Consider the following 19,472-nt stretch of genomic DNA (forward strand, 5'->3'; position numbering starts at 1 on the left):
AGGCTCACGAAGGTTGTCTTGCTGAACATCACAGATTTGCTAAGCACAGGTGGAAGTTTTCTGATTCCGGTTTTGCAACATCCCAGCTCAGCGGTCCTCCTGACAACAGTCGGCCTACGGCACGTGCAGTGGCTCTCGGTGCCCCGATGCTCTTTCTCTTTTACTGTTTTTCTCCTGCCTGGATCACAGGTTCCATTAACCTATTTCTTTCTGCATTCAGATGGAGAGGTCCCTGGGATCGGGCAACATGACCAGAGTCCAGGAGTTTGTCTTGCTGGGCTTGTCCACCAGGCAAGGCATAAGGACCGGCCTGTTTACCGTCTTCCTGACCCTCTACGTGCTGACCCTCCTGGAGAACACGCTCATCATCTACCTCGTTTGCAGTCACAGCGAGCTCCGCAAGCCCATGTACTTCTTCCTGGGCAACCTCAGCTGCCTGGAGATGTGCTACGTGTCAGTGACCGTGCCCAGCCTGCTCGTGGGGCTGAGGTCCAGTCCATGCCATGTGTCTTTCACTGCCTGCATAATTCAGCTTTTTCTATTCATAGCTCTCATTAGTACCAAGTGCACCCTCCTGGCGTCCATGGCCTATGACCGCTACGTGGCCATCTGCCGCCCACTCCACTATCCCCTGCTCATGAGGTCCCAGGTCTGCCTGGGCTTGGCCATGACTTCATGGCTTGGGGGGCTGCTGGTCTCGGTGGTCAAGACATCTTGCATTGCCAGCCTGTCCTACTGTGGCCCCAATGTCCTCAACCACTTCTTCTGTGACGTCTCCCCTCTGCTCAACCTGTCCTGTACCCATGTGGCCCTGGCCGAGCTGGTGGACTTCATCTCTGCCATCGTCATCTTCTGTGGGTCGTTACTGGTTGCTCTGGCCTCCTACATGGCCATCGGGAGGACCATACTTCACATGCCATCCGCAGTCGCCCGCCACAAAGCCCTCTCCACCTGCGCCTCCCACCTGGTGGTGGTGGGTATCTTCTACGCCGTGGTCCTCTTCATGTACACCCGCCCCAGCCGCATCAGCCCCACGGACCTCAACAAGGTGCTGTCCGTCGTCTACACAATGCTCACGCCCATGTGCAGCCCTGTCATCTACTGCCTGCGGAACAGGGAGGTGCATGCGGTGCTGCAGAGAACTCTCCACTCACGCTGGGGCCCTTCAGCGAGAACTGACCTTGCCCGCTCCTGATTTGAAGAGAGCAAGTGATGGTCGCCAGAGGGGATGTGGCTGCAGGGAAGGGTTAAGATGATAGGGTTAAGGAGATGATTGGCGCTCGACATGATGAGCACCAGGTGGAAGTGTTGAATCACTCTGTTGTACACCGGAAACTATTATTACACTGTCCATTCACTATACTGGAATTCGAATAAAAACTTTAAAAAACAATAAAACTACCACAGCCAAATGCACACACACAAGCTCAAAGGCAAAGAGAAACCTGGAAGAAAATATTTGCAACAAAATGGATAAAGATGTTCTTAAAATAAATGAGAAAAATAGAAATACTCAGCAAAAGAAAAATGGTCATGAAGAGGAAGGCTTGTCAAGGAAAAAGGTGACTGATGGTCTACCAAAAAAAAATGTGCAACCTCTCTAGTAAGTTTAATTCAAGGACAGCAATTTGCTCCATACCTCCTGAAGAATATTGTGAAAAATACTATCATTCAAAACATAGGTACAAGAATGTCTATTGCAAAATTGTAAGCTTTGGAATACATGTTATTTTATTGGAAATTACTGGAAATAATCCAAATGCTCACCAACAGGATATGATTTAAATATATTACATTGTATCCATACTATGAAATAACATGGATCCATCAAAGAAATTGAACTAAACCACTGATACCTACTAGATACTGTGGTGGGGAGGTGGTCTGTTTTTGAGTTAAAGATGGAAGAAGCAATACATGAATATGTCAAAGTTTTGTGAAACAGTAATGATAAAGACACTAATTACAATAGTTATTCATGCTACCACATACCTAGAAAGGTGTCAGAAAGGGTATAAACCAAATGGTTTTTAGGTGTGAAACCACAGGAGACCCATATTTTCTATCTTATATATTTGAATATTTAGCAATAAGCTTGTATGGCCTTTATAATTGAATAAATAAATGTATTATAGGAGAAAATACAAATTCAAATAATGACCTTCTATGGGATGACTCATCACACTAACACATCTGAAATTTATTTTAAACTTATTTTTACCTTTCCCCACCTTGTTGAGATATAATTTACATATAACGTGTAAATTTAAGGTGTACAGTGTGTTGTTTTGGTCCACTTATCTATCATGCATACTTTAACTTTTAATTTAAGTAGTAAAAATTCCTGTTGACAATACCTCCAGGGGAAGGAGCATGTTCTGCTGTTGTTTGTGACCGTATAGATGGGTACATTGTAGAAGGGCACATTGTTAATAAATACAGAAAGTCTTGAGAATCTGAATGCCCTTGCTTCCAGCAAGTCCACCTTGGGAATTTATCTGGAAGGTAAAAATGAAGGAAATGAGCAAAATCTGAACTACAAAGATACTCATTCAGGACTATTTTCACAAAGATGAATAACCTAATAGTTTGGATTTTTAAGTAATAAGAAAGGCCAATAAACCTATGGAATGATACTCAACTTGCACTACTACTTCCATTTCTCATGAAAATCAAAGTAACTGCAGAGCAAATTTTTAAAAAAATTATTTGAGAAAACTCATTGTTGGTTGAAGGGGGTGGGGGGAGGCACTCCCTGAGACACTGTAGGACTGTAGATTGAGGCAGTGTCTTTGTAGAACAATTGGCCAATAGTAATCAAAGTTTAAATTCACATACACTTGGATACAGCAATTGCCATTTTATCTTTGTGCTGTAGATACTGAGATAGTTGTTAATGCTCTTCATCAGTGATTCCAGCCCACTACCTGCCAGGGACATGTAAGATGGCACTTTCTGGGCTCTCGGTGTATGAGTGACGTCATATGAATTCTTCGAGCCAACAAACAATTACGTCACTTACAGGCCAAACCACTGAATTCCTAGTGTGAGACCTCCTGATCTCTCTGTTCTGTCTTGCATGGTGATTCATTAGTTGCGTATAACACCCAGTGCCTATCACAGCATGTGTCCCCCTAGTACCCATCACCTTGTTGACCCCCTTTCCCCGCCTCCCTCCCCTGTGAAACTCTGTTTGTTCCCTGGATTCCATAGTCTCTCATGGTTTGTCTTCCATTCCGATTTCCTCCCTTCAGTTTTCCCTCCCTTCCCCTAATGTCCTCTGTGTTATTCCTTATGTTCCACATATGACTGAAACCATATGATAATTGTCTTTCTCTGTCTGACTTATTTCACTCAGCATAATCTCCTCCGGTCCCATCCATGTCCATGTAACTGGTAGGTATTCATTCTTTCTGATGACTGAGTAATATTTCACTGTATATATGGACTACATCTTCTTTATCTGTTCATTTGTTGAAGGGCATCTTGGTTTCTTCCACAATTTGGCTATTGTGGACATTGCTGCTATGAACATCGGGGTGCATGTGCCCCTTCTTTTCACTACATCTGTATCTTTGGGGTAAATCCCAGTAGTGCAATTGCTGGGTCATAGGGTAGCTCTATTTTTAACATCTTGAGGAACCTCCATACTGTTTTCCAGAGTGGCTGCACCAGCTTCCATTCCCACCAAGAGTGGAAGAGGGTTCCCCTTTCTTCACATCCTCGCCAACACGTGTTGTTTCCTGTTTTTAATTTTGCCATTCTAACTGGTGTGAGGTGGGATCTCATTGTGGTTTTAATTTGAACCTCCCTGATGGTTAGTGATATAGAGCATTTTTTCATGTGTCTGTTAACCATTTATATATCTTCTTTGGATGACAGTCTGTTCATGTCCTCTGCCCATTTTTTTACCAGCTTATTTGTTTTTTTGAGTATTGACTTTGAGAATTTCTTTATAGATCTTGGATACCAACCCTTTATCTGTAGTATCATCTGCAAATATCTTCTCTCATTCTGTAGGTTGCCTCTTAGTTTTGTTGACTGTTCCTTTGCTGTGCAGAAGCTTTTTATCTTGATGAAGTCCCAAAAGTTCATTTTTGCCTTTGTTTCCCTTGCCTTTGGAGACATGTCTTGAAAACCTTTAAAATGGCCATGGAAATTCTATGTATGCCTGTGTCACACAGGCATTGCTAAGTGACAGAAGTAGTATGTTAAGTAATATGATCTGTGAAAGGAGATGATTTAGTTCAAATAGTTTAGAAAATATGTAGTATCAGTTGATACAACTTCCTCCCTCCCTTTAGCTGATGCAAACCACTCTGTAACTTTTACCTCATGTGATAAATCAATCAACGTGGGGTAGGTAGATGACTATTTCCAATTAGCAATGAGGAAGCCAACATTCAGAGAATTGTGGTAAGTGGCTCAAGGTCACACAGGCAACAGCTGTAATGACACAATTTCTTTTCCTGACTCAGGAAAATTGTGGTCCTGGATGCTCATGATCTTGGCTTGCCTGGAGAATTGAGCCTCCTTAGCTAGGTATGGGCACCAGATCTCTGCTCCCTAAAAGGATACCATGCAGTGTCTTTCTGTGTCTAGCTGATTTTACTTACCATAATGTTCTCTAGGTTCATCATGTTGTTGCAAATGGCAAGAATTCCCTGTTTTTGTCAGGGGGGACCAAACAATATTCCATTGTACATATATGTCACATTTTCTTTATCCCTTCATCTGTCAGTGGATGTTTAGCTTGTTTCTACATCTTGGCTCCTGTGAATAATGCTATAATGAACGTGGGAATGCAGATTTCTCTTTAAGATCCTAGTTTAAAGTCATGTATATTAATATGTAGGGCTTTTTACATATCAACTGTATCTCAGTTAAATGGTTTTAAAAGTCTCTTGATCCTAACTTACTTATATAAAATACAAATAATAGAATTATTTCAGGTATATTGTATTATTTTCTCCCAATTCCTCTACTCACTGCCCTTATCATAACTACTCTGGATAAAACATACTTCCCTGATCCCAATGACTTTTGCTTGACCATATAATTCACTTTGGCTAGTAGAATGTGGATCAGATTGAGAGTTCTGAGCTGATGCCTGAAGAAGCACTATCTGGGGCACCTGGGTGGCTCATTCAGTTAAGTGGCTGACTCTTGGTTTCAGCTCAGGTCACAATCTCAGGGTCCTGGCATTGAACCCTGTGTGGGGCTCTGTGCTCAGTCGGGATTCTGAGCTTTTGGATTCTCTCTCTCCCTGTCTCGCTGCCCCTTCCCCTGCTCATGCTCTCTCTCTAATATATATGTGTATATATATGTGTGTGTGTGTGTATATATATATATATATATATATATATATATATATATTTTTTTTTTTTTTTTAAAGAAGCACTAACTGTGTCTACTGCCTTCTTGCTTCTTGGCTTGAAAAGAGCATATCCTACTTCTGTGATAGGAAACAAGTGGAACAGAACTAAACCTGACCCACAGCCTGAAGCAGAACACCACCAGTCAGCCACAGATCCACAATCCAAGGGGGGAAAATGTGTGCTATTGAAGCCACTGAATATTGTTCTAGATTGTTGTTACACAGCAGTATTGTAGCGATAGGTGACTAATACAGCATCATATCAGTTAGGTGATCAGCCAAAAAATAGTTGCTTAAGCAAGATGGAACTAATTTCTCATCAATGTCACAGCATTATTTTGGGGTTGATAAGACATTCCAAAATGTCAAAGAATCTGAGTCCCCCTATCTCTTGCTCTACCATTCTCAGCATGAAGCTTCCAGGTCAGGATCCAAGACAGCAGCTCCAGTTCCAGCTGTCATGTCTGTATTCCAATCAGAAGAGAAGGAGAGCAAAGGAAGTACAAGGAAAGCGTCTTTCCTCTAAAGAACATAATGTAAAACTTTGTCCAGTGCATACTCATATGACCCCATGTAAGGACAAGAGAGGAGCTGGGAAACATTGTTTTCTGGGTGGCTGTCTTTGCAGCTGAGATCTGGTGGCTCTATTACTAAAAGCAGAAGGAAGGACTGATGTTGGGAGATGACAACACTCTCTGTCACACATACCTCCCTCACAGTGTGGCTGTAAGGCTTAAAATGTGACTGATCTGTATATGGGGTTTTGCATAGGTTCTGGAATTAAGCAAATTCCCTACAAGCAGCAGGTATTATAATAGTCATGAATCTTTGAAAGGATGGAGAGCATGAAGACTTTATCTTTCTTCAATGAATTGTTCACTTATTTATTGGACCAAATTCACTGAGCAGGCCTTTTTCTGAGTGCTGGCATCACCAAATGAGAGCAATGGGCTTTTATAGTGCCCCGGTTGTGGTCTGTATATTCTCCCTTGTGTGAAGTGAGAGCCACAGAAAAATGGAAAGAGGAGAGACCCATTCGTGCCTCAGTATCAGGGCCATTAGGGAGCACTCCAGGGACCCAGAAGACAGACCTTGAAGGTGTCAGCATGCACAGGGAGGACAAGGAAGATCATGGCATTCAGATGGAACAGCCCAAAGGCATAGATGTGACAGACTTGAAATATCTGCATAATGTTGAGTCTAGTGTGGCTGAAACCAGGACAGAATGGGATCTCAAATTCCTGGGTAAGGAGGTTCAGCTCTGTCTTATGGCCACAAGAGACAGAGATTAAAGTGACTTTTTCATTGAAAAACACATTTTTATGACAAAAGCAATGCATGCTTGCCACAAAAAAAAATCAACAAAATACAAAACAATGAAAATGAAAGCAAAGCCCTCCCAACATCTCTCACATAGTGGCAATCACCACAAACATTTATATAGAATTGATTTTCACATTCTATCCTATATCCCTATGTACACACACTGCATTTAGACATTAGAATGTAGTTATTTGGTAACCCAAATTTTCTACATCACAATGTGTAATTAACATTAGTCATGGCAGTAAATGTACTTATAGGAGTTATTTTTCATGACACCTTAGGATTCCATTGTGTGGCTGTGCTGCAATTTATTTTGACTACTCCCACATTGTCAAATATAATTTTTTCCCAATAGTTATCAATTAAGAGCACATGGAGGGGTGCCTGGGTGGCTCAGTGGGTCGAGCATCTGATTCTTGATCTCAGCTCAGGTCTTGATCTCAGGGTGCTGAGTTCAAGCCCTGCCTTGGGCTCCACACCAGGCAAGAAGCCCACTTTAAAAAAAATTAATATAAGAAAACAAAAGCACAAAATTCTTTGCTGCAAGCATCCTAACTTATTTTCTTGGCAAAAGCTTCTTAACAGGTATGCTGTCAAAGCCCACGCACATTCAAGATTTTGATGCATATTGCCAAATTGGCCTCCAGAAGCATTGTACCAATTTCAGTTAGTAACTTATATTAATCTTGAAATTTGCAGAAAGTGTTTTTACTCTTCGAGAATTCTTGTCTTTAAATTTTAAAATTTTAAAGATTTATTGGGGCACCTGGCTGGCTCAGTCAGAAGAGTATGCAACACTTATTTTCATTTCTTTTTTGAAACAATTTTTTAATTATGTTAAGCTAGTCACCATAGAGTGCATCATTAGTTTTTGATGTAGTGTTCCATAGTTCATTGTTTGTGTTACCATCCAGTGCTCTGTGCAATCCGTGTTCTCCTTAATAACCTTCAGATAGCAGCGATGTCCACTATTGCCAAACTGTGGAAGGAGCCAAGATGTCCTTCAACAGATGAATGGATAAAGAAGATGTGGTCCACATATACAACGGAATATTACTCAGGCATGAGAAAGGATGAACACCCAACATTTACATCAATATGATGGGCACACAACCTTGTGAATATACTAAAACCCACTGAACTGCACGTTTTAAAGGTGAAGTATATGAGATGTGAATTATATCTCAATAAAAATGAAAAGTATTGATAACCTGAGATCACCCCATGCCCTGCTCAGGTGGTCAGCTTCAGGACCTGTATAGGGTTCTACGGAATGCTGCCTGTACCTCCCTGTTCCGTAGGCAGTAGATGACAGGGTTGCACATGGGCGTGAGCACCGTGTAGACGACGGACAACATCTTGTTGAGGTCCATGGCTTCTATGCGGCTGGGACGGGCATAGATGAAGAGAGTGGCTGAGTAGAAGATGCCCACCACCACCAGGTGGGAGGCACAGGTGGAGAGGGCTTTGTGCCGGGCAGCAGCTGATGGCATGCGGAGCACAGCCCTCCCGATGGCCACATAGGTGGCTATGGCCACAAGGAGGGAACCCCAGAGGATGACGATGGCAGAGATGAAGTCTACCAGCTCAGTCAGGGCCACATGGGTGCAAGACAGGTTGAGCAGAGGGGAGACGTCACAGAAGAAGTGGTTGAGGACGTTGGGGCCGCAGTAGGACAGGCTAGCAATGCAAGATGTCTTGACCACCGAGACCAGCAGCCCCCCAAGCCATGAAGTCATGGCCAAGCCCAGGCAGATTTGGGGCCTCATGAGCAGGGGGTAGTGGAGTGGGCGGCAGATGGCCACGTAGCGGTCATAGGCCATGGACGCCAGGAGGGTGCACTCTGTGCAGATGAGAGAGATGAAGAAGAAGAGCTGGGTCATGCAGGCTGTGAAGGGCACATGGCAAGGACCGGTCCGCAGCCCCACGAGCAGGCTGGGCACGGTCACTGACACGTAGCACATCTCCAGGCAGCTGAGGTTGCCCAGGAAGAAGTACATGGGCTTGCGGAGCTCGCTGTGACTGCACACGAGGTAGATGATGAGTGTGTTCTCCAGGAGGGTCAGCACGTAGAGGGTCAGGAAGACGGCAAACAGGACATCCCTTATGTCCACCCTGGTGGACAAGCCCAGCAAGACAAACTCCTGGACTCTGGTCATGTTGCCCGCCTCCAGGGACCTCTCCATCTGAGTGCAGAAAGAAATAGGTTAGTGGAGCCTATGATCCAGGCAGGAGAAAAACAGTAAAAGAGGAAGAGTATTAGGGGCACCGAGAGCCACTGCATGTGCCGTAGGCTGACCATTGTCAGGAGGACTGCTGAGCTGGGAAGTTGTAAAACTAGAACCAAAAAACTTCCACAGTTTTGCTTAGCAAATCTGGGATGTTCAGCAAGACAACCTTTGTGAGCCTCAGTTATCTTGTTTGTAAAATGGAGAGGAGAGCTCTGATCGTTCTTTCTTTTCTTTTGATGATTTTAAGTGGTCTTTTCTAGGTCGGATTTCTTTCTTTCAAGCTCCACATTGAGTGTAGAGATCTCTTCAATAAATAAACTTTAAAAATTTTTTTAAATAAAATATAAAAGTCTAATCATCAAAAAAAATTTTGATCACCAGAAAACAATGAGAAGTCACAAACTGGAAAAATATTTCTGCAATACCAATGAGTAACAAAGATCCCTATGTAGGATATATGAAGAAATTGGTCAATTAACATGCAAAATAGCTTATTTCCATTGAAAATTGGGGGAGAAGTCCTGAGAGTATACCTCACCAAAGAATAATTCATCACTGGAACCATGGAAAAATGCTCATCTCATTAGGAGCCAAAGAAATGGAAATTAAAACCAAAATTAGATACCCTTTCACATCCACAGAATTGGCACAAAATTCAGACATTTTCATGTCTGAAAATGTTAAGTTTAATAATGAGAACTCTCGTACACAATTTCTGGGAGTCTGTATTGTATGCTCACTTCAGAAAACAATTTGGCATCAGGTAGTAAGTTTTAAGATGTGACCATGTCCCAGAAATTGTATGTCCAAGCACATATCTGGAGATAAGTGCTGTTCACAGCAACACTACTTTACTAGTAAAAAAGAAAAAAGAGACTGCACACATCCCAAGTGTCCAGTAGTAGAATTGATAAATAAATTATGATCTTGTTATATAATGGAATACTATTCTATAAGTAAATGAGTGAATCAGAACTACATCAATATTATGAATAAATCAATCTCAGAAGTGTATTGAACCAAAAAGGAGAAGTTACATAAGTGTGTAAACACTCATAATTCCTTTTATATAGCAGTCAAACTGTGCAACAATTTTTAAGAAATACATTGTTTAGGGATGCAAAGTCATGTGGCAAAATAAAATAGGAGAATAATGAGCCCAAAATTCGGGAAGGATACATCTTATCAGCGAGGAGTGGTCTAGGAAGAGCACACAGGGTTTCAAAGATGAATAGTCATGTTCTTACAATAGCTAATGTGTACAAGGGAGTCATCATGTCTTTATTTTATTTTATTATTTTATTCTTTAGGTAAATTCCAATATAGTTAACATACAGTGTTATATTAGCTTCAGGTGTACAATATGGTGATTTGTGGAAGCAGTCCAAGTGTCCATCAACTGATGGATGAAAAGATGTGGTGTATATACACAAAGGAATATTGTGCAGTCATAAAAAAGAAAGAAATCTTGCCATTTGCAACGACATGGAGGGAATAAGAAGGTATAATGCTGAGTGAAATAAATCTGTCAGAGAAAGACAAAAGCAGCAATGCTGGTGCTTATAAGTCTTTTCAGACCAGCTTCTGACTGGGTTAGACCTTCTTATCTCTGAAGAAGGCCACTTGGCCTATAGGGCTGTTCTTGGTCCTGAACGAGGGCTGAGCAGCTAATAGGATAGGCCAAAATGAAATGGTTCTGAAAATGAGTTGCTGCTACAGCCTTTGGCCATGGCCTCCTCTTCTCTACTGGACTTCTTCTCTGTCCTCTCTGCAGTACCCTGGTCCTGCTTTTGCCTGCCTCTCCCTTCCAGCTATTCCAATCTTACCTTCACTTCATCTTGAAGGCTGCTTGAGGCTCTCTTGCCTCTCTGATGACATTAGGAGCTCTAGAACACCCTTGATTAATGTTCCGAAGAACAGGGACGTATACCAGAGAAGGAGCTGGGCTCCTGGGGATGATTCAAACATTTCCGGCACATTGCACACACATTTGTCACACCTCGGTTGCACCAAGGGTCTGAGAGGTCCTTATGGCTGACCCGATTCTCACAGCTGAAGAGAACTATATGACCAGCAGCTTGCTTGCTGTGTAACCATGAGCTAGATACTTAATCTCTCTCAGCCCGAGTTAACTACACTGACGATGATAACAATATTTCCATTGGGAATGAAGATACTGTGTAAACATGGCTTTAATTTTTTCCCTGAACTCTATGTGCACAAGATCCACACGCAGGAAAACGGAGTGCGGTCGCTCACGTTCACACTGTTACCCATTGCGCTGAAGTGTGCACACACACACACGTAAAACAGAAATCTAACAAAGAACACTTACCTTTATGCTGTGTGATTCCCTTTGATATTTCCTCTCATGTTCCGTGCCATGGAACTTTTTTAAGATTTTATTTTTTCAAAGTAATCTCTACACCAAACACGGGGCGCAAGCTCACACACCCGAGACCAGGAGTCACACGCTCCACGGACCACCAGCTAGGTGTGCCACGCCGTGTGGTCTTTACTGCCAGTATTGACCTGATGCATTTCCTTTAGAAGGCTCAGTTCAAAATAATCTGTCATTCAGGTTAAGAGAAGGGCTGGGAGGATCAGAAAGAAATTGGTTCCAGCCTAGGCTCAGTCCCTGTCCTAGACCAGGGCTCTGACTCTGCCCCTCGTGTCTTCATCTGCAGTCGGTACCGTCTACACTGTCCTGGGCTCTGAATCTCGGGGAGTCTCCATGGACCAGCAGTGCCGAACACCCCACGGGTGACCAGCAGGAGGGAGAACTTTTCTGCTCTTCTCTTTTTTTCGTTCCCAAATCAAGTGATCGTGTTTTCTTACCTCTCAGCTAGGATGACGCAGGTCCTGCTTTTCGTTTCTAAAGGAGACTCTGGGGAGCAAAGATACTCAGCTTCTACCCCTGGACTTGGGTGAAGACACCAGTGACTTGAAAAGTTGGTCCGTCAATTCAGGATGTCAGAAAGGTTTGGGAGAAGCTGTCTCTGGTCCTGAGCATTGGGTTCACCCGCCTCCCTCCATGTCGGCACCCATGTGTTCTCTGAGCGGCCAGGAGAACTCTGTCCTTCCAGCCAGCTGCAAGCAGAAGGAACAGTTTAAATCCAACAGATGGACCTTAGGGGGCTGTCCTGATCTCTGTGGATTTAGAGAGAAGATGGAGGAGAAAACTTTTCATGAATTGTACTGGGGCTTGGGAGGGCGGCTCGCCACTGAGGTTGGCTCCAAGTCCGTTCTCACACAGATGGAGACCATAATAGATGTAAGGATTTGTGCGGGTGCTGGCACGGCAGTGCTGAAAGAGACATAATTCCTGCTCTCAAGCTGCTCCCAGGAGTCTGAGATAATGACCCCGAAACTGACAAGTACACATATCACAGCGAGAGATGAGCAGCCCTTGGGTGTTCAGAGTCGGGAACCTGGAGATTTGGGACCTCAGTGCAGGAGGGAGGTCTGAGCTCAGTCTCTCAGAAGTGTTACAAGCTCACCTCTGCTTGAAACAGGACAAGAAACAGAGAGACAGAACATTCTTCCAGCTCACAGAGAAAGTCGAAATAGCCTTTCCCCACAACCTGCTGGATATCTTAGCTGCCAAAGTTAGCATTTACTCTTAGGCATTCTATGCCTGAAACACATCTTTTCCTCTCTAGGCTATGGACGCCCACTGAACAGGTCTCTCCATTCCTGGATTGCCCAATGCAAAACTGATGGGAGAACTCTCAATTCAATTTTACCCTTTTCTTTTCTCCTTTTGTGTGATCAGATGACATAGTCAGATTTAAAATTAATGCGCCCATTGCTATAACGCAGCATTCTTTCAGGACCCATAAAACCATTGGTCTATCATATGTTGCAGTCAACAAACACCACAAAATACTTCTGAGCTAATGTGTGATCACATTCTCTCCACTAGGTCCTCTGCTCCTCCCATCCTTTAAGGGAATGATGATTAAAATACTTTAACTACTTGTGCACGTACTTGCAGAGCTTTATCCTAGACACACAAGCACCACACGATGCATTTTACACGTCTATGCCCATGTCGGTCCTCCTGTCCAGACTCCTTTTCCTTCCCCTTCGAATGAAATCCAACTCCTCTCTCAAGCTCATGTTCACCTGCTTAGAGAAGCTCTCACCCACTTTTCCTGTTCCAGACACCAGGAATTAACCCTTTCCTCCCCCCTGAGGGAGAAGTGTGCTAAGGTAAATATGGCTTGATCCCCAGCAGGTATCCAGGAATTGGATGGAATGCCTGGGCTCCATCTCCAGTTGGGGAGATGTCCTGGAACTTGGAGCATGAGAATCTGAATCTGAATTCCTGATCTATCATCCAGAGGTTGTGTGACTCGGACCTCCTCGAGTCTCCGTGTCGCCATCTATGAGACAGGGAGGATGATGGTGCCCTGGAAGAGTTCCCGTGAAGATTAAGCTCGTCAGTGCCCATGGAGCACCTATGATGGTTCCTAGCACGTATTAGGAGCTCAGAAAGTGGTAGTTATTGATTGTTATTGATACCTGTCAGATGGAGATCACATGCCCTTCTCAGAGAGGATCTAAAGTTACATCAATACAGATGTATATAGATCTAGCCCAGTAATGGACGCACCACAGTCAATTTATGTTAAGTCTTTCCCTTAAGTCTAGAACCTGCTTAGCCCCTGACACTAATATGCCTCTTATTGGCTTTATTATCAGTCCTTCCTTGCTTTTTCTTGCACCACTAAAATGTGATCCCATGCAGAGAGGAGACTCTTATTTCTGTATTCTTGGCAATGAGATGTTTGTTGACTTGGGGGTTGGGGGAGGCTAATATCTGGCCCCTGCCCTGACGAAGTTTTTCTTAAAGGCAATTGCTTTAACTTTGGAATACTTGACCATGGAACATTAGGGATGTGTGGTCAGAGGGAATGCTGGAGGGAAGAAGGAAAGTCTGGAACGGGGATGGCCCACAATGGACCCTAATGTATTTTCTAATCCTGTATTAGGGGATATTTGTAGAGCTGTCCAGTTTCTGCTAGTGTAAACCTTGCTTCCATATATTTCCTGGCATGCTCATTCTGCCCCCACACACAAATAGATCTGTAATATGCAATTAGGAAGTTGGACTGCTGGTCAATGTACATTCAACATCTTTATCCACGTTACAAAATTACTCTCTGAAAATACTGCATGGATTTACACTCCCATCAAAGACATCTGACAATGCACGTTTTATACCCTTTTAATCATACTCATTCTCTTAAATGGTCTCCATTTTCCAGAATGGATGAGAAAGGACACTATTCTTTCTGTGCACATTTGCGTGTCTAGCAGTGATGGGGCAGAATCAGGAGCATGCCACTAAACTACATCTCCCAGCATCCCTTGCACATCGGTATGACCATGTGACTCATTCCTGGCCAATGACGTGTGGGCATCAGTGACACCTATAACTGCCAGACCTGGCCCTGCAGACCTCGGGTGATGCCTCCTTCTCATTGCCTCTCCCTCTCTCTTTCCCTGTCTGTCTACAGATCAGAGTTTCATTGGGGAGTCCCATTATCTAGAGGATAATGGGTGCTATAAGGAAAGACCCTGGGTCCCTGGGCAGCTGGGGAATGGCAAGACGAATGGCACCCCTTGGCAAGCTGCACAGAGTCATGGCACAGGCAAGACATAAACCAGCATGCCCCTGCTCCAGGCTCCAATGAGCTGCACACAGGGTAAGTAGAGAGCACAGAACCTCCAGGCTATGCCCTGGGTGTGTCCAAGAGGACCAGAAGCAGCCCCACGGGAACCCACTCAGCCCTCGTGGGTCTGCACGAGTGTCCGTCTATCTTCTTGGACCGTGTGTAGTTTACACACTGAGCCCTAGGAGCTGCAGACGCACGAGTGCTGAGTGGGTTCACATGGGGTTGCAACTCCCAGGGCTCGGTGTGTAAACTACACATGGTCCAAGAAGAGGGATGGAACAGGTATAGAAATTGGAAAAGAGAAGGAAAAGCATTACTATTTGCACAGAAAATCCTAGGGAATCTACGGAGCACACGTTAGAGCTAGTATCTGAGATTAGGAAGATTGTAGCATCCGGACAAGTTCACAGAAACCAGTTTTGTTTCTTTCTTTTTTCCTTTTTAAAAAATTTTATTTATTTATTTGACAGATAGAGATCACAAGTAGGCAGAGAGACAGGCAGAAAGAGAGGAGGAAGCAGGCTCCCTGCCGAGCAGAGAGCCCGATGTGGGGCTCAATCCCAGGACACTGGGATCATGACCTGAGCTGAAGGCAGAGGCTTTAACCCACTGAGCCACCCAGGTGACCCACCAGTTTTGTTTCTAAATGCTAGGTGTGGCAATGGGAAAATAAAATTTACAGAACTATTAAGTATACAAAAAGTATTGAAAACATTAAATACATGGAAATAAATTGACGGAAAGACACACGTGACCTCCACAGTAAGAAATCTGAAGCACTGCTGACAGGACAGCTAAAGTTTCAAAGTGCTAAATATGGGAGTCACCTCAGAGTCCCCCACAGATGAATGAACACGGACATGTGTGGTGTTTATGTGTACACACACATATGTGCACACATACACAATGGAATGTTACAGAGACATTAGAAAAGATGAGATCATGTCAATGTAGATGGGCCTGGAGAGGACTAGGCAAAGTGAAAGAAGTCAGACAGAGAAAGACAAATACCATATGACTTCACCCCTGTGCGGCATCTAAGAAATAAAAAGGATAAATAAACAATCAAAAAGCGGAATCAGACCTGCAAACCCAGAGAACAAATTGATGGTTTCCAGAGGGAAGGGGTGGAGGATGAACTAACCAGGTGAAGGGGAGTGGGAGGCACAGGCTTCTGGTGATGGAATGGATACATAACAGGGGTGAAAGGTACAGCATGGGGAATATGGTCAGTGATATGGGAATCAGTTGTACAGGGACAGGTGGCAGCTACACTTGTGGTGAGCATAGTATAGTGTTTGAACTTGTGGAGTCATCCTGTTGTACACCTGAAACTAATGAAACATGGGTCAGCCACACCCAACAAAAATTTTAAGTGCTACATAAATGGAAAGGTGTGCTATATTTATGATCTGTAAGACTTGATTTTGTCAAAAAATGTCAATTCTCCTCAAAAGGATCTCTAGACTCAAAGAATTCATCTTTATAATTTAAGGAGGCATCTTTATAGAAATAAATAGCTGAGTCTAAAGTTTGTATCGTAATGTAAAGAACCTAGAAGAGCCAAAGCTAACTTGAAAAAGAACTAAGTGGGAAGACTTAAAATTCCTGACTGTAATTCTTGCAATAACGCTCTGGTAATCAAGACAATTTGACATTGGTAAAACAAGAGAGCAGTGGATTCACAGAGAATAGAATAGTCTAGAAGTAGAGCCACACTGTGATGCTCAGTCTGAGGTTTGACAAGGATGCCAATACAGCTCAATGAGAGGGTCTTTCCAGCAATTATTTTGGTAAAAATGGATTATGTATGGAAAAAATAAAGCTCAACCTCTACCTCACACACACACACACATTTTTGAGTGGCATCCTACACACAAGTTAGAAAGCTAAAACTAGGGGCACCTGGGTGGCTCAGTGGGTTAAGTCGCTGCCTTCGGCTCAGGTCATGATCTCAGGGTCCTGGGATCGAGCCCCGCATTGAGCAGGGAGCCTGCTTCCTCCTCCCTCTCTCTCTGCCTGCCTCTCTTCCTACTTGTGATCTCTCTCTGTCAAATAAATAAATAAAATCTTAAAAAAAAAAAGAAAGCTAAAACTTAAAACTATAAACCATCTAGGACAATGTGACCAAGAAAATAGGCAGATTTTGTTAGGATATAAAAATAATACCTGTATAGTTAAATATTCATCATTTAGACTTCACCAGAATTGAATGCTTCTGTTATTAAAAGGCACTATTGGGGGGCACCTGGGTGGCTCAGTTGGTTAAGCAACTGCCTTGGGCTCAGGTCATGATCCTGGAGTCCCAGGATCAAGTCCCACATTAGGCCCTCTGCTCATCAGGGAGCCAGCTTCTCCCTCTGCTCCTTGCCCCTTTCATGCTAACGCTCGCTCGCTCTCTCAAATAAATAAAATCTTTAAAAAAAAAAAAAAAGGCACTATTGCGTCACCTGGATGGCTCACTTGGCTAAGCATCTGCCTTCAGCCCAGGTTGTGGTCCCAGTGTCCAGGATGGGGCCCCAGTTCAGGCTCCTCGCTCGGTGGGGAGTCTGCTTCTCCCTCTCCCTGTACCCCTCCTCCATGCTCATCCCCTCTCTCTCTCAAATAAAAAAAATAAAATCTTTTTTAGAAAGGCACTACTAAGAATATAGATAGGTTGGACACGTGAATGGCTCCATTGGCTAAACATCCAACTCTTGACTTGAGCTCAAGTCATGATCTCAGGGTGGTGAGGTTGTGCTCCACGGTCAGCGTGGAGTCTGCTTGGTTCTCTCTCTCTAACTCTCCCCTCCACTTGCACTTGCACACATTCTCTTAAATAAAGAAAAAATAAATATATCCTTTTAAAAAGAATATAGATAGGGGCGCCTGGGTGGCTCAGTGGGTTGGAGCCTCTGCCTTCCGCTCAGGTCATGATCCCAGAGTCCTGGGATCGAGCCTTGCATCGGGCTCTCTGCTCCGCAGGGAGCCTGCTTCCTCCCCCTCTCTCTCTGCCTGCCTCTGCCTACTTGTGATCTCTCTCTCTCTCTGTCAAATAAATGAAAAAATCTTAAAAAAAAAAAAAAGAAGATAGATAGGTAATAGTCCAAAGGGATTGAAATAAAAGCCTTGCCTTAATTTTTATTTTACATATATGTATCAGCATATCACCATGTCAAATATATGTCTATTTCCTTTTATTTACAGCCCCAGTGTTTATCTCCGAATGTATGTAATGTATTTATTCCATTCATTGTGGATGGATATTAGGCTGTTTCTAATTCTCTTTTCATCACAAAGATGCCATAAATATCTCCATATCTGTGACCTAGCTCTACTTGTGGGGACATATAGAAATATCCTTAAGCATTTCTCATTCTAGGAATGAAATGATGGGGTTAAATTTGCACTTCTTGGTTTACTAATAAGGTGGACCATCTTGTTGTGTGAGTTTACCAGTCACTTGTCATTCATCTGTGATGACCCGCTTTCTCATAGACATTATTCACTTTTCCCGTGGGTAATTCAGACTTTGTTCTTCATTGACGTGAACTCCTTGTTTATTAGATGGGAAACATAGTCCTTCAGCTTTTCTTCCACCTTCCGGTATTCTGTGTGGAATTTCGTGGCCATGGCCGATCTTCAGTCCGGAGACGAGAGAGGTTCCATGACCCGAGACCCGAATCAAGGTCAGTGGAGAGTTTTCCGAAGCGCCGCGTGTACCTCCCTGTTCCGCAGGCAATAGATGACGGGGTTGCACATGGGTGTGAGCACCGTGTAGACGACGGACAGCACCTTGTTGAGGTCCATGGATTTGATGCGGCTGGGACGGCAGTAGATGAAGAGGGCTGCTGAGTAGAAGATGCCCACCACCACCAGGTGGGAGGCGCAGGTGGAAAAGGCCTTGCGCCGGGCGGCGGCTGACGGCATGCGGAGCACGGCCACCCCGATGGCGGAGTAGGAGGCCAGTGCTACCAACAGTGTCCCACAGAAGATGACGATGGCAGAGATGAAGTCCACCAGCTCGGTCAGGGCCACATGAGTGCAAGACAGGTTGAGCAGAGGGGAGATGTCACAGAAGAAGTGGTTGAGGACGTTGGGACCGCAGTAGGATAGGCTAGCGATGCATGTCGTCTTGGCCACCGAGACCAGCAGCCCCCCAAGCCATGAGGACAGGGCCAAGCCCAGGCAGACTCGGGGCCTCATGAGCAGGGGATAATGGAGTGGGCGGCAGATGGCCACGTAGCGGTCATAGGCCATGGACGCCAGGAGGGTGCACTCCATGCAGGTGAGGGAAATGAAGAAGACAAGCTGGGTCATGCAGGCTGTGAAGGGCACATGGCAGGGACCGGTCCGCAGCCCCACGAGCAGGCTGGGCACGGTCACTGACACGTAGCACATCTCCAGGCAGCTGAGGTTGCCCAGGAAGAAGTACATGGGCTTGCAGAGCTCGCTGTGACTGCACACGAGGTAGATGACGAGCGTGTTCTCCAGGAGGGTCAGCGTGTAGAGGCTCAGGAAGACAGCAAACAGGACATCCCTTATGTCCGCCCTGGTGGACAAGCCCAGCAAGACAAACTCCCCGATTCTGTTCATGTTGCCCGTCTCCAGGGACCTCTCCATCTGAGAACAAACACATCTATGATATATTTTGCACATCTTTCTCTTCACAGCTTGCCTTCCTATAGATCCAAGCCTTTATACCACCAAGTAAACGAAATAAACTCATATCTTGTTTCTCTCCCTCCACTCTTGCTTCATCTCCGCACAGCTGCTGGGGGGGGGGTGTCTTTCAAAATCATCAATCATAAAGGGTTACTCCACTGCTTAAAGCCCTTGACACATTCCCATTATCCTTAGAATAAACATCACATG

At 44.3% G+C, this 19,472-nt stretch overlaps 3 protein-coding genes across 3 annotated transcripts; 1 reads left to right on the forward strand and 2 right to left on the reverse strand.

Annotated features, from left to right (window-relative positions):
* Positions 1-220: 220 nt before the first annotated feature.
* On the forward strand, positions 221-1,407 carry LOC101685505 (olfactory receptor 5-like). The gene has a single exon (XM_004777071.3). It carries the CDS (start codon positions 221-223, stop codon positions 1,193-1,195), a length of 975 nt encoding a protein of 324 aa, XP_004777128.2. The 3' UTR covers positions 1,196-1,407.
* Positions 1,408-7,950: 6,543 nt separating this feature from the next.
* Positions 7,951-8,889, reverse strand: LOC101685790 (olfactory receptor 5). Its single transcript, XM_004777072.1, has one exon. The coding sequence runs from the start codon at positions 8,887-8,889 to the stop codon at positions 7,951-7,953; it is 939 nt and encodes a 312-aa protein (XP_004777129.1).
* Positions 8,890-18,287: 9,398 nt separating this feature from the next.
* On the reverse strand, positions 18,288-19,220 carry LOC101686086 (olfactory receptor 5-like). Its single transcript, XM_004777073.2, has one exon. It carries the CDS (start codon positions 19,218-19,220, stop codon positions 18,288-18,290), a length of 933 nt encoding a protein of 310 aa, XP_004777130.2.
* Positions 19,221-19,472: the final 252 nt, after the last annotated feature.

This window comes from Mustela putorius, unplaced genomic scaffold (genome assembly GCF_011764305.1).
Source record: "Mustela putorius furo isolate JIRA1106 unplaced genomic scaffold, ASM1176430v1.1 tig00000196_pilon_pilon_pilon, whole genome shotgun sequence".
NCBI lineage: Eukaryota > Metazoa > Chordata > Mammalia > Carnivora > Mustelidae > Mustela > Mustela putorius.

Bases quoted from the DNA above. Each gene is read 5' to 3' on its own strand.
- LOC101685505 (XM_004777071.3), top strand. From the start codon at position 221: ATGGAGAGGTCCCTGGGATCGGGCAACATGACCAGAGTCCAGGAGTTT.
- LOC101685790 (XM_004777072.1), bottom strand. From the start codon at position 8,889: ATGGAGAGGTCCCTGGAGGCGGGCAACATGACCAGAGTCCAGGAGTTT.
- LOC101686086 (XM_004777073.2), bottom strand. From the start codon at position 19,220: ATGGAGAGGTCCCTGGAGACGGGCAACATGAACAGAATCGGGGAGTTT.